This window comes from Podarcis liolepis (genome assembly GCF_965112155.1).
Source record: "Podarcis liolepis genome assembly, chromosome: 7".
Classification (NCBI taxonomy): Eukaryota; Metazoa; Chordata; class Lepidosauria; order Squamata; family Lacertidae; genus Podarcis; species Podarcis liolepis.
In genome coordinates, this window is record NC_139561.1 from 25,117,655 (window position 1) to 25,133,190 (window position 15,536).

At 42.6% G+C, this 15,536-nt stretch overlaps 1 protein-coding gene across 6 annotated transcripts in view; it reads left to right on the top strand.

Moving 5' to 3' along the window:
• The window catches only part of PRDM16 (PR/SET domain 16), a 459,509-nt gene that overhangs the window by 246,186 nt on the left and 197,787 nt on the right, over window positions 1-15,536 (top strand). For all 6 annotated transcript variants that reach the window (XM_083512877.1, XM_083512879.1, XM_083512881.1 and 3 more), the window contains exon 3: window positions 3,111-3,161. In XM_083512877.1, the coding sequence (XP_083369003.1) occupies window positions 3,111-3,161 (51 nt within the window). The remainder of the gene's footprint in view (window positions 1-3,110; window positions 3,162-15,536) is intronic.

Below are 15,536 nucleotides of genomic sequence, written 5' to 3' on the forward strand. Positions count from 1 at the left end.
GTGGCAGTGAGGGTGTGTGTGGAACTGTCGGCTCTGTACAGATTCCCCCATGTCACCAAACTGTAGGTGGCTGCTTTTCAATGAAGAACCATTGGAATCTGGACCGACTTCACCCATCCATATTCACCATTGGATCCACCTGGACCAATGAAGTACAGTGGTAGCTCGGGTTAAGAACTTAATTCGTTCTGGAGGTCCGTTTCCGTTCTTAACCCAAAACTGTTCTTAACCTGAGGTACCACTTTAGCTAATGGGGCCTCCTGCTGCCGCCGTGTGATTTCTGTTCTCATCCTGAAGCAAAGTTCTTAACCTGAGGTACTATTCCTCAGTTAGTGGAGTCTGTAACCTGAAGCATCTGTAACCTGAGGAACCACTGTAGTATAAAGGGCTCCCTGTTCTTTCCTGGAGCAACACGGGTTTGTCTCTGACAAAATACTCCTGAGAGTGGACCTGTTGAAAGCAGTGAATCTAAGTTAGTCATGTCCATTAACTTCAGTGGGTCTCCTCTGAGTAGGAATAGCATTGGATACGATCCATAGTCATACAGAGCTCTGCCATGATTCTGCATGCTTGCAGCACATCTCTGGTGCCCTGACCCTTTTTGCAAGCAATCAACTGGGATAATTCATGTTTGCCCATCACCTGTTTAGTTTATCACAACATCCCTGCCGTGCTTAGAAACAAATAATTCTTCCTGCAATCCCGCAAGTTCCAAGCATATTCTCATTCCTGCGTTGATAGGAAAGAGGATGAGAATGAGGGGCTTTCTGAAGACCACTTGGTAGGTCATAGCAGAGGTGAAAATCAAGCTTGGGACAGGAGTCTTTAAGCAACAAAACACATGCATGTATATACCATGAGAGAGATAACATGCTAGCTGACATGTTCATATTGTCCTGCTTATCCCCTTAATGAGGGTGCTTTTGAATGGAGTCAGCTTACATATCCAACAGCTCATTGTATGGTAATTAATGGAAATGTGAACCAGGCCTGAGTGTGAGCTAGTGATGCTTGGAGAATTTGATAATTGCAAATTCCAGTATAAAACTCACCTGATCGCAGGCTATAATGTAAACGAGACCTTAGGAGCCAAACCCAAGATCTGCTGGGACGAGAGGAGCTTAGAACAGGCAGGTTTCTGATTGAATTCACTGTGTCAGGCCTCAGTTAGGATACGCTGACTGAAGGTCCTCATCCTGGCTCAGCTGGAGACACACCAGCATAAGTACGCCATCATGGTTCAGTTGGGGCTCAGCTAGCCCAGATAAAGAAAGGTCAACAGGGGTTGGGGGAAGTCCCCCGAAAGGGGAGTTCCAGGGAATGATGGGGCATGGCAGGATGGGGTAGAACAGGCTTCCTCAAACTTGGCCCTCCAGATGTTTTGGCCTACAACTCCCATGATCCCTAGCTAGCAGGACCAGTGGTCAGGGATGGTGGAAATTGTAGTCTCAAAACATCTGGAGGGCCAAGTTTGATGAAGCCTGGGGTAGAAGAATACTTGCCCCTGCTTCAATTTCCATTCAGCTCAGTCATGTGACCTGGCAACCCAGGAAAAGTTACATGGCAAACAGCATGGTGTAAGTCAAACTCTACCTCCAAGACTTGTTACTTCTCTGCCTCCTCACTCCTAAACAGAGTTTGGAAAAGGGGTAAATTACATCACCATAATTTATCCTGCCATAAATTGCACTTGGCTTCCTATAGTTTGAATTGCACTGTTAGCTAGCCATCAGTTTTTTTGGTGTGTGTTTTTTTGCAGTTCCTGGATACCACGGGCTGGATTTAACTACCTGGTTCCATTAGCAAAAGCCAGTGGAAGGACTTCCACTAGCACAAAGAGTCTTTTCTCCTCCTCCCCCCCCCACACCCTGTATGCTCCCATGCCTCTCCTAAATCTGCGCTGGAGGGTTGGGATAACCCCTAGATCAGGCATAGGCAACCTTGGCCCGCCAGATGTTTTGGGACTACAATTCCCATCATCCCTGACCACTGGTCCTGTTAGCTGTGGATCATGCGAGTCGTAGTCCCAAAACATCTGGCGGGCCGAGGTTGCCTATGCCTGCCCTAGATCGAGGCAGGTGCCGGAGGAGGAAAGGGGAGATGGTTCAGTCAGGCAAGCAGGAATACTTGCTCTAACAGAGCAATTCACTGCATTGAGTTCTAACCTATGACTCTGTTCTCAGCTCAAAAACAAAGAAAAGTAACATACTTTTTAAAATGTACATTTTGAGAGGCAATATGTCTAGAAATGCATGTTTTAGCAAAAGCAAATACACTTAGAAATGTGTGCTTTGAGAGGGAAATAATATTTTAAATGTGTATTCAATGTTTTAGTGTGTGTGGTTTTTTTTTTTTTTTTAGTGTGAATTGCAGATTGATGTAGAAATTGAATGGAATGGACTGCAGTGGGAGGGGAACATATGTCAAATGAGAATTAGATTGATTCCCACATCCCTGGAATTCTCTATTCGGTTTGAAGGCCTGGTTTTACCCTCCTTGCGTTCATTCTAGAGACTGGGGAGGAATCCAATTCAGTTTGCATTTAAAAGTGAATCAACCTAATTCAGTTTCTGAAGTGCTATGCGAACTGAAACACAGCCATCCTTTGAACTTGGCCCTTCTCGGAATTTTGTAATGTGGTTCTCCAAACAACGTCTGCAGAAACATGTGTGTGTGTGTGTGTGTGTGTGTGTGTTATGGTAAAGTGTGCAAATGAATGCCTATATTAATGAAGATAATATACAAAACATTGTTGCATGTTAGGAGAAATGGTTTTGCCAAAAAAACATTTACACCAGGCAAAATTTCACACAAAGAAAATGCGTATATTAAGGGAAATTCACTGGTGAATTTTCATGAGGGCTTTCCGCAAAATGAAATTGCAAACACATTGATGTGGAAGTGTGGAGAACAGAACTTAAGTTAGGAAAAATGAGATACCCAAACTGACAGATTCACCCATTCCTAGTGCTATCGCTGTATGCAAATCACTGTATGCTTGTTTCCCAGTCTAAAAATCATACTTTTACCCATATTATTTCAATATGATTTGCATTGTCTCACTGCTCCCCAGATCTGCCAAGTGACCTTTGTTTTTGTTTTACTTTCAGCAAATGCTTACGGATCCTGAGACAGCGTTGCAAGCTGGCTGCATTAAAAAGGTAGGAGAGAAAAAAATGCCTTTTGTCCAAGTTGTGCAGCTTCTGTATTTGGTTATGACAGGACCTAGACTGCTTCCTTGTTCCAGGGGCGAGGAAGTGGGTGTGATATATGTCTCCTGAATATCCACTTAAATTTTTTGAGCGTGTCGTTTGCATATTGGAACAGGAATGCCCTATTTATTGTGCGGGGGGTTCCGCTTGTGTGTTGTCTGTGGGCTCAGCATGCAGACAGAAAGACAGATTTGCAGGTAGGATGTAGGCCTCAGTTCTGGGTCAAGCTGGACAAAAGTTCAGAAATCTTCTGTGGCACTGAAAATAAAATTGTTTTTTATAAATAGGTTTCGAGTCCACTCTGTGGAGGCGAATGCGTTGCCTAAAATTTTCATCTCTCGGAACTCTTCGAAACCATGTGGTCAGCTATACATGCTGGAAGGGGACTGTTGTGACGTTAACATATGAGAGTGCTGGAGGTGAAATAGTTAAACAGGTTACCCAATCAGAACCCAGGGGGGTGGAGTCAGAAGGACTATAAAACCAGCTCTGGGAGGGGCGAAGGGAGAAGTTCATTGGGAGTTGGGTGGTTGATTGGAGTGGGAGTGAATGGGGATAGAGTCTGTGGGTAGGTTGAGTTAGTGTAGTGAAATAAGCTGAGTCAGGAACAGTTAGGAGCTAGGAAGACAAGTAAATATCTGAGAGGTGGTTTAGTGAGTGAGAGCAGGTAGCGGAAGTTATAGGTCTGGATAGGTACCCCATGATTGTAATTGACTGATACCGTTTATGAAACCACATGCTTGTTAAACTGCGATAAATAAAGTTTATGTTCCAATTTAACCCTGACTGGACTCAGAATTTTACCAGGTAGGGCCTGGGTGGTGGCAGCGAGAAATAAAGTGGTGGCACAGGGATCAATAGACGGTGAAACGTCCGGGGACCCTGTGTGAGCGCCACAACTGGTATCAGTGAAAACCTTCTCCACCCAAGGCCCAAACAACTGAAAATCAGCTGCAAAGCCCCTTCCAAAGGCTGGTGACACGGTCACTGCAGTAATCCAGGAAGATGGAAATCTGGATGCAGAGCTCCAGCCCAGAACACCCTTCTTGACAAATGTCCCAGTAGCAGTGAGTCTGCATTTTCAGTGTGGTAGCTTTTTGAATTGAGGGAGTTGGGGCCAGGGCACTTCCTTGTAGGCTAGATTGTCAAGCCTGGCCGATGCTGCTGTATCATGTGTGGAGCTTTGCAGATGTTGCGGATTCATGGGCAGAACGTGGAATATGCTACTGAACCAGTGGTGGGGTTATTGTGGCTTTGGGTGATCTGAGGACAGGGACTGGCAGATTCCGATGAGTCAGGCATCACGCCTGGCAGATTTTGGTGACAGAGAATCCTGATTCTTGCTGTCTTTCTAGCCTTTAGTACTGGTTTGCTTTGTTTTCTAATTGGACATGAGTTTTAGAGGTCACACCACAGCCACATTCACACCATACATCTACAGCACTACAATACTTGTTGTTGTTGTTGTTGTTGCTTAGTCGTTTAGTCGTGTCTGACTCTTCGTGACCCCATGGACCAGAGCACACCAGGCACTCCGCACTCCTGTCTTCCACTGCCTCCCGCAGTTTGGTCAAACTCATGCTGGTAGCTTTGAGAACACTGTCCAACCATCTTGTCCTCTGTCGTCCCCTTTTCCTTGTACCCTCCATCTTTCCCAACATCAGGGTCTTTTCCAGGGAGTCTGCTCTTCTCATGAGGTGGCCAAAGTATTGGAGCCTCAGCTTCAGAATCTGCCCTTCTAGTGAGCACTCAGGGCTGATTTCCTTAAGAATCCCCTTCATGGATCACTGCCTGAATGGAGAGGTTTGATCTTCTTGCAGTCCATGGGCCTCTCAAGAGTCTCCTCCAGCACCATAATTCAAAAACATCAATTCTTCGGTGATCAGTCTTCTTTATGGTCCAGCTCCCACTTCCATACATCACTACTGGGAAAACCATAGCTTTAACTATACGGACATTTGTTGGCAAGGTGATGTCTCTGGTCTTTTCCAGGGAGTCTGCTCTTCTCATGAGGGGGCCAAAGTATTGGAGCCTCAGCTTCAGGATCTGTCCTTCCGGTGAGCACTCAGGGCTGATTTCCTTAAGAATAGATAGGTTTGATCTTCTTGCAGACCATGGGACTCTCAAGAGTCTCCTCCAGCACCATAATTCAAAAGCATCAATTCCATACTTAGCAAACCACAACTCCCGGACTCTTTTGGGGGAAACCATGACTTTTTAAAGCAGTATGAATGTGCCCAAAATATATTCTAATCTGACAATGCTAGCAGGTTTATTTGGGATCTCACAGCAGCCCTGCTTACCATTGCCTATTTATTGAATTAGGCCAAATTGTTACATTTATCCCAGCCAAAGTCTATCCAGTTTGCAGTTTTAGTGGAACAACTAACTGAGTTGGAGGGCATGCTTCATTGCATCACCTATCTAGGCAATGGCAACATGTGTTTGCCTAAAGGTGTTCTTTCTAAGCGTCACTTTGGCTTATTTTCTTTTTTATGAAATCCCATATTTTCGGTAGCATACCTCCAGAGACTTCATTTTAAGAAACCATTGCTGTTTCAGATTGAAAACTAGAGCAACTCTCTCCCTGCCCCCTTTGTATGGCTGTCTTGTTAATGACACTTTCTGAGCTCTGAAAGTTAAAACGAAACACCCGGGCAGCTTCTGCCAAACATTGTGAAACTCTAGATCTGGCTGGCTCCAGAGGCAGTTTGAAAAGAGATACATAGACATATCTATACGCAACACAGTCTATTCCAATTCTCTCCAGGATGAGATGAGGCAAATAATCTTTTCCTTTAGAAGCTAAACTTGAGGGCTGGGGGGGGGGGGTTGGGATGTCCCACATGAAATGCCCTCTGTTGACCACCCTGTGACCTTGCAGTAGTGCTGAACTTTTTACCTTGTTCATCTCATAACTCATCGGCCATTTGTCTGGACCTTGGAGGGCTCTTATTATCCCAAGCCATGTGGGGACAGTCCTTATTATCATAACCTCATTTATCACCCCCCAAAATGGAATCCCATCCTCCTTGTTTTAGAAGCCACTTTGCAGTTTTCCTGGACTTTCTCATGATGTGTTAGCAATAAGTCCCATTCCATTTGTACCCAGTCAATGTGAGCTTGTCTCTAAATGCTTGTTATTGCAATGAGGCACACATACAATTTTTTCTTTTGATTTTTTTAAAAAAAACATCCTCCTTAAATGTCTCACAATTTTTAAAATGTGAACCTACCTAATTTGCATTTCTCAAAGCGATGGTTCATTTGACATGAAACTGAGCTGCTGCTGCTGTTAAATTTATGACCTACCCTTGATCAGCAGGTCTGAGGGCAGGTTATAACAATTAAAAATTAAAAATGATTGATTGGTTTGATTTACTCCATTTCTATGCTGCTTTTCATTCAAATGAAACCCAAAGCAGCTTACAAACAATAAATAAGAATAGCATGATAGAACATAATAGAACATTACGAATACAGCACAAATCATATAGAATAATCAACAAATCATCATATTGAATTAACAAATCACCAGATGGCATTTGTAGGAATAGGGTGGGGCTGTCAAAGCACACATCTTAGGTGTCAAAGGTCATGGTAAATATGCATTTCTTCACCATTCAGCAAAAGTTATATGGTGAAGTTTCCAGATGTACCTCTGTGGGGGAGGGGATTCCATGACCACAGAGAAGGCCCTCCTCCAGGAAGCCTCTAGAAACTTCTGAGGGAGGTGGAACTATCAAGAAGGCCACCTTTCCTGTCACTGGTCCAGGCATCTTCCAGTAAAGATTCAACAGGTGTCTTCTACTTTGGCCTTTAAACATTTGCTGAAAACTTTTTTTTCTTTGCCATTGGGATTATGGAGGCAGTTAAGATAAACTAGTCAGTGATCTATAACCATGTGGCTTTTATTGTGTGTACAATTGTTGTAAACCGCTTTGATTTTTTAAAAAAATGTAATTGCCACATACAAGTTATTTATTTATTTATTTTGCTATAAATAAATATACAGAGCTATCCAACAAGATTTGCAGTATTCCCGATGTTGCAGTGCTCTTCTCCAACAACAGCAGCAAAAATGCATACTATAACGCGGGATTTTTTAAAGGAGAAATTTGCACAGAAATGCATGCAAATATTCATGTAGACTTTGCCATGACGCCCATAAAAAAGACATGAATCTGGTGAAACAGGTTATGTCTGTTAAAATATAACAGCTTAGAGGATCTGCAAAAACCAATTAAACCAATTAGTGAAATAAAAGTGCAGGAGTTATGGGTACAGCAAATTCACATTGGATGCTCATGAGTTCTAGTGTTCTGAAAGAGGGAGGAAAATGTTTCCCTACCTACTTCATGCATGACATCCATAATATTGTACACTTCTATCATGTCATCACTTGCACACCTTTTCTCTCAACTCAGAAGTCCCAAACGCTCCAACCTTTCTTCGTTTAGGGATGTTGTTTCATGGCCTTGATAAGTTTGGTTGCCTTTTTCTGGGCAGGTGTGCAGAAGGATGCAGAACTGAACTGAACAGTGAGGTGGCAGGGAGGAGAGAAGGCCAACTGGACATTCACTATCCACAGTTGGGTTGGTTCCTCATTTTCCTGCCTTAATTCACACACACACCCCACCAACTGCAAACATAAACCATGACAATTATAATATTTGACATAGGCTCTAGCCTAAACACATTGTAAAGAAGCACTACCGGCGGTTTATGAGGTGATAAATTTGCTGAAGGCCAGTCGGATTTTGAAGCCAGGCCAACAGAGGTCAAAGCAGTAGGGTAAAGAGTTCAAGTCTAAGCTTAATGGCTTGTGAAGGAACTTGGTGCTAAACAGAAGGAACTACCGCAAGACAGTGGAGAGGAGTAAAGAATGAAAAATTGCCCTGTACCAGTGCCTTTCTCTGCCCTAAAGGTGTGAGCAGAATCTGTCATGTTTGATTTCTGCAAGGGATGCCACAAAGCGGTGCTTAGGTTATAGAGATGAAGACTTAATGAAATGTCTACAAGCCATGATGGCTATGTTTACTACCTCCACTGTTGGACACAGTTTGCCTCTGAATACCAGCCTCTGGAAACTGGAGGTGGGGAGAGGTGGTATTGCGCTCAGGTCTTGCATATGGACTTCCCATAGGTTGACCACTGCGATAACAGGATGCCTGATCCAGCACAGCTCTTCTTACATCCTTAAATCCTCTTCACTGGCTTCAGTGGGCCTGTTCTGAGTAAGGTTACTGTTGTATTTCACCCATTTTGTATGGATTTGTTTATCAAGGTGTGCTCCTTGCAAAGCAATGCTGGGAAGAGCAGAGGATCCAGGTAGTAATGTCCTTCCAGTGAATGACATAAATCAGGGTTTCCCAAACATGGGTCTCTGGGTGTGTGTTTTTTTAGACTACAATTCCCATCATCCCTGACCTCTGGTCCTGCTAGCTAGGGATGATGGGAGTTGTAGTCCAACAATGGCTGGAGACCTAAGTTTGGGAAACCCTGGGGTAAATCAAAATGGGAAGGGAGGAAATAAACCTAAAAGGCAGCTCTGTATCCTCTTTGTTTCTAATGTCAGAAAGGGTACCACACTCCCTACTTTTCTAGTGCATGATAAGCCATTTCCAAAGCAAGACCTCTTTCCCCTGGAGGGGGGGGGAAATGCTTGAAAAATGCAGAGAAGATGGAAGAAAGAAGCATCCATACAGGCCAGTCTAGTGTGGGCTGTTTAATTTTATTTTTCTCAAGCATGATGACTAAAGAACCTTGGAAGGCATCTTTCTCCAGTATGCTCCCCCCCCCCCTTTAGCCTCTGTTTACTTAGAGGGAATCGCCTAAGGGGGCTACTGGAGGGAAAACAGCTGTGGGAGATAATCTATAGAGTTATCTATCTATCACTCTTTGTCAACCCCGTCTCCCCAGAGACCATGCGGAGAGACTTGTAATAAAAAGGCATTGCTTGAAGAGGCTTTAGGGACAAATAAAGAGACATGTTAAGGGCCAGCTGAAATGGATAGGCAACATTATTAAAGCTCAATAGCCGTCTTATCAAAATCAAATAGGATAGACATTTGCCCAAGAAGGTTGTGGGGGTGGGGGGAGGCTCTGAATTTATTCTGTGACTTTCTGGCGAGTCTAGATTTATCCATTAACAAGGAGGAACTCTGTGGGGAGACCGAGAGATAATATTGTCTTTAAAAAATAATAATACAGAGAGATTCAATCTTTAAGACGAAAGACCTTTCCTTTCTGCTCGAGTTTGCATTATGAATACTTTTTTAAAGTAATAAATGTGATTAAGGCTTGTGCAAAATGCAATGAACACGTTGGCGGGGAAAGCCCCTTTTGATATATGCTGACCTTGTTTTCCTGAAGAGCACTAGAGACTGTTGAAGACTGTATTGCAAATAAATAGAAGGGAGAATATCTTTATAGAAATTTGGAGAAATTTTGTTGTTGTTGTTACTTTTATTCTTTTGATGAGCCGAATCCTTTAGCTCTGAGAAACTGCATCCCATATCTAAGCCTGGCAGTTATCGGGGCAGATTTATTCCCAAATTCACTAAATGTCATTGCAGAGAAGCATTAGCAGCCATGGAGCCAATAAATCTCTCTCTGTTTATGTTGCGCAACCACACACACACACACACTCTACAGGTCACCCAAGCCATCTGATACTTGCAGAAGGCATTGTTCAAAAGAAGATGATTGATTGATAATTATGATAATTTGTGAAATCATTATTTGGATATTATAAACATAGCTCACCCCACTGGGAGAGAGTAGAGACATTTTATAGAGGACAGGGCCATCAAAAAAAAGAGAAAGGCCTCCGGTTATAAGGGAGAGAGAAAAGGTCTGCTGGGCCTTCCCCAGTGGGATCTGAGGGGCTGATGACTGATGACCTCAAGGAGTGGGAAATTAGGCTTCAATGGGAAGTCAGGAAGGTAGTTAGAGAAGAGCAGGGGAACTGTTAACTGTCTTTTGTGGAGCAATTATGACTTGGGCCAATTTGCCGAAGGCCTTTGCCACGTTTATAATAACAGTACTAAACACACACACACACACACGTTTGGTCTGGAGATTTTAACTTTGAGTTGCTCAAAGTTCAGATTCCCTGCAGTTCCAGTGCAGTGCAAAGCAAACCATGATGTTTATTTTGTATCCTCTGAAAAACTCCTTGCACTTATTGGCATCAAATGTTCTCAGTTCTTCTCCTGTTTTTTGGGGTTTTTTTAAGTATGCATTCAAAACTATGGTGCTTGTGAACATATTCATTTGGGGAAGGGTGTGTTATTAAAAATATCAGTCGGGCAGATTTTATGTGTTTGCAGCCAATGGCTATTGCCATATAAATCACACACAAAACAAGGCAGTCAAAGGGTGAGTTTAAGCATATCCGTTTTCAGAAGCTGTCAAAACCTGAAATGTTCCTCAAATGAATTAGCGTGGTTTTTGTTTTTGTTTAAAGTGCCTTGATTTTTTCACTGCTGGGGCTCCTATAAGTAGAGATGTTGGAGAAATCTGAATGAACAAGAGCGGAAATTGCACATGTCTACACAGACAATACATAGTTACATTGCATTTCCTTTGCTTTGAACTGAATAGGGTGCAATAATGTAACGGCAATGCAATTTGAGTAATTACATAAATTACACAAATTGTGCGATTTCATCACAGCAGACAGTGAGACAAGCAATGTAGATTTTGGTGGGAGATGAACTGCAGTGGAACTGAAACAGTGCTGCGGACGATGAAAGCGGCAAAACAGAAACCGTCGCCTTCTTCCATCCTTACCTATAGGTAACAAACCTTTCTGCATTGGCCAGCAAACCCTCTGACTTAGAAATCACTTAACTGGCATGCTAAAAAATTCTTGAATAAATAGCAGAATCTGTCCCTGGGGACTATTAAAATAACGTTATGAGTTTGTGGGGTGCAAGACTCCTCTAAACTCCTGGATCCAGTAAGTGTTATAATTTAATCTAGGTATAGGGTGTTAAACTGGGTGCCAGACACTTAACCCCTGGAGCCAGCAAGTGTTCAAAGAGAACAAAGGGAAAGGTGACAGGCTCTTTTAAGAAAGCAAAAGGGGGGGCTTTGGGCCAGACGACAAATGAGTGGGGCACTTCCTCCAGCTATGAGATAGTTAGAAGGACAAAGCCTGAGTTTTGAGGGTAGGGTTTGCTGTGATGTGTGACCTAGAGGTAAAGATGCGTACTGGAAAAGCAGAGAGAGAGAAAGAGAGAGAGAAAGAGAGAGAGAGAGAGAGAGAGAGAGAGAGAGAGAGAGAGAGAGAGAGAGCTGATTTCTGCTTGAATACAAGGCTGCAGCTATGGGGTAAACCAGACCTTTTTGGGTCTCCCCTCAGTCCTAAGTGGAGATGTTGGGCATTGAACTCCTGCATTCAAAGCAGCTGCTCTGACAACGAACCCTGGTCGTTCCCCAAAAGCATAACTGTGAAATATTGAAGAGCTATGTGTTGTGCAGGCCTGACCATGCACTAATTCACATGCACTGCTCCATCACAGTTTTGGATTTTTAAAATAAAAAATGCTCTGAAATGCATTTATTTTTCATGCCTTTCCCTTCTATTAAGCATTTTGTAAATAATCTATCTATCATCTATCAATTTATCTGTCTATCATCTATCTATCTATCTATCTCTATCTATCTATCTATCTATCTATCTATATCTATCTATCTATCTATCTATCAATCATCTATCTATCTATCTTCTATCTATCTATCTATCTATCTATCTATCTATCTATCTATCTATCTATCATCTATCTATTTATCCATCTATCTATCTATCATCTATCTATCTATCATCTATCTATCTATCTATCTATCTATCTATCTATCTATCTATCATCTATCTATCATCTATCTATCTATCTATCTATCTATCTATCTATCTATCTATCATCATCATCATCATCTATATCTATCTATCTATCTATCTATCTATCTATCTATCTATCTATCTATCTATCTATCATCTATCTATCTATCTATTTTACATCCCCCCCCCCGCCCAAAAGATGCATTGTGATACATTTTCCCCATAGCATACACATTGCCTTTTGTATCACAACTGCAGAGAAGTACACATTCCACCTGCATTCTAGTCCGGGAACTAAAAATCAGGTGGTTTCACTTTAAAATGTGAGCAGTACTGGGTTTTCCTCTTCCCTAATGGTGACCCACAGTTATGTTATCTCACTCCCAAGTCTATTTACATTTCTTACGTCCGTCTTGTTTTCAAAAATAAAAACTAAAAAATGGAGGAATGAGTGAGGGTCCAGTTGTGGTTTGAGAAACAAACTGAACAATAGTGGCTAAGAATCACAGCCTTCTGTATAACAATATCTATCGGTTATATCTCAAATCCACTTTCAACACACTCTGCTGTGGTATTGCAGGTTCGTTCAGCACTTCAATTTGCTTGTTTTATAGTTTCTGACTCTATGAAATAAAAGTGTGTTTAGCTGCCACAACAGAGGCAGCTTTGAGTTGATTTTTATAATCTCTCTCTCCCCCCCCTTTAAATAGACTCACTTCATTGCAATAAGCCCTTCAACAAAAGACTGGACAGTTGTCTGAGGGAGAGAGAGAGTGTGTGTCTTTATTTTTTTTTAAAAAAAACAAACCCAGCATTTCTCTCTCCCTCTCTTTTTTTCATTGTTAGGCCACCGTTAGTAAAAGAACGAGGAGTCCATTAATTCAGTGAATGAACATATAGTAAAGTCAGTTCCCCTCTTGAGAACAATAATGTTGAGGTCAGCTTAGGTTACCATGGAAACTAAGTACCTCTAAGAAGTTTGCATCCTTGATTTTCCTGAAATGAAGCATGGAACGCAGAGGCAGGAGCAAAACAGCCGCTGGACGCCTTGCAGAACAAAGTTTAACGGACAAACGACAATTGCCATCTTGATCTTTGCATGTCTGGCAATTCCCAAGCAAATGTCCTACACTGGGGCTGAAGGTGGGATTGAACCAAAATCTCTCTCCACCCCCCTCCCAAAAAAAAAAAAAAAAAACCACCACAGTTTTTGTAACCCTATTTCCAAAAAGGGAAATAAAGAGTCCATTTTGATAATTCTGGTGGGGGATATGGGAGGGGAGGTAAAGGGCAACCCCTCCAATACATTTGGGGTTTTTGTTTTAAACTCTCCTCCTTAACATGCCCCATATTTGGGGAATTCAGAAAAAGAGTGGCATGGTAGCCACTAGGGATGTTAGAGTCTTTTGACAAAAACAGAAACATAAATTGTTGATGTTTGCTTATTCATCCCTTGTCCGGAATGGAAATCATAGAGTTGGAAGGGACCCCCATGGTCATCTAGTCCAACCCCCTGCAATGCAGGAATCACAACAAAATCATCCCTAATTGATGGCCACCCAACCTCTATTAAAAAATTTCCAGAGGAGGAGAGTCCACCACCTTCCGATTGGTACATGGTGTTGTTGCTTTCAGTCAACAAAGGATACACAATTGACCAAGGTTTCCCCCATTTGCAGTGCCCCCCCATGTCATTACATTATTCTACTCTATGCTTCCTCCACCTCGGCCCCCCAGATGTTTTGAGACTACAATTCCCAGCATCCCTGACCACTGGTCCTGATAGCTAGGGATCATGTGACTTATAGGCCAAAAACATCTGGAGAGCCGAGGTTGAGGAAGCCTGTTCTACTCCATTCATTTCAATGTAATCTTCATAATTTGTCACGTATATTACATAAGTTGCATAGTTTCACCACAACAAGCTGCAAGACGAATAATGTAGTTTTTGGTGGAAGCCGAACTGCAGCAAAAAAGAAACAGTGCTGCGTGCAGTGAAACAGAAAACTGTGTCTTCCTACATGATTAGCAACCACTCCATGTGGGTACTAGCATTTCCAAACACACACTGAACATCCCAGAATGACGCCTGTTGTGGGTGGGATATGGCAGCCAGAAGGTGGCCACCAAGAATACCCAACCCTGCTGACATCTGTACTTTTTTTACTCAGTCATGGCAGCTGATGCTGTTTGGAGGCAAAAAAAAAAATAGTCTGTAATTTTACCACTGCTTGAAAGCTACCTGACAGAAAACAAACTTGACTACATTGGCCAGGAACCATCTAATTTCCATCTAATCTGATTGACCTTTTAGAAGATTCTGAAACGAATAGAGGATTCCATCCCTAGAGGAGTTATATCACGGGCAAAACATAATATAATGTCCCAAGACCCTCTGGTCTTATCCACAGACACCAAGATGGCTAGTTGATGGCCTGTTAAAAGAAATTACTGGTCAAATAGTCTGTGAGCATAGTTTGAAAGCTGCTTGGAGCAGTGCATGTCTTAACAGGAAGGGGGGTAACTCCTGCCCCCCAGAAGAAAATGTAGGTTGAGCAGTTCATGCCAGTATGATATCTTTTGTACAGTTCCAGTTCTCTTGTTTCCATTAAGAATATGACTTCTGGTACAGCTATGACACCCACACCTCCAGCAGCGAGTGTTGCTATAAAGGAATACCGGTATCTGGGTGATTTGCAGTAGATCTGCAAGGCTTTCTGACTCTTAGCAAGAGTCTATTCTCCCTCCCCCCCCCTCTCATATTGCTAGACATTAGACAGGGGAACATAGGGTTCATTTTCGTGTGAATAGATTGCCAAATCAGATCTATTATTGAAAGCAGTGCTAGAATCCCTGGTTCCTAAGAACACATTGGTAAATGCTTGCTTGTATACAGAGGCTATCCCTGTATGACTCATGGAGCACAGTAGGTCAACTGGCTCCACCTCCAAGTCACCATTTTGAATCTGGTTCGGTCACCATAAATGCCTCATGCACCAGTTGGTTCTAGCAACAAAATGCGACACGTTAGATACCGCAAGCTTGAGGTCTGCTCACCCCTCTGGTATGCCACAAAAAAGTAATGTTGTATTTGTGTTCCTTTAGCTTGTTCATTTCGGTTATCTCACTCGCATGGTGTTGACACCCATCCTTCATTCCCTTGGCATCACAAGGCTTACATAAATCTGCAGATATAAACTGGGTTCTAAGCTAATGAAGAATTGATTTAGCTTCACATCTCTCTGCCAGCCCAGGCAATTTAAAGGGGGGGGGTCAACAAGAGTGTCTGAGGGCTTTGGGAAAGAGGTAGCAGGCAAGATCAACTTGATTTTACAAAAAGGTTGCCATGCTAATGATATAAGGGGTGCTCTGCCCTCATCCATTTATTTACATTAACCGAGAGGGGAAAGGGCTTTGCCAATGGATGGTTAATCACCTACATCGTTATGGTATTGACAATATTGAAAACCCAAGCT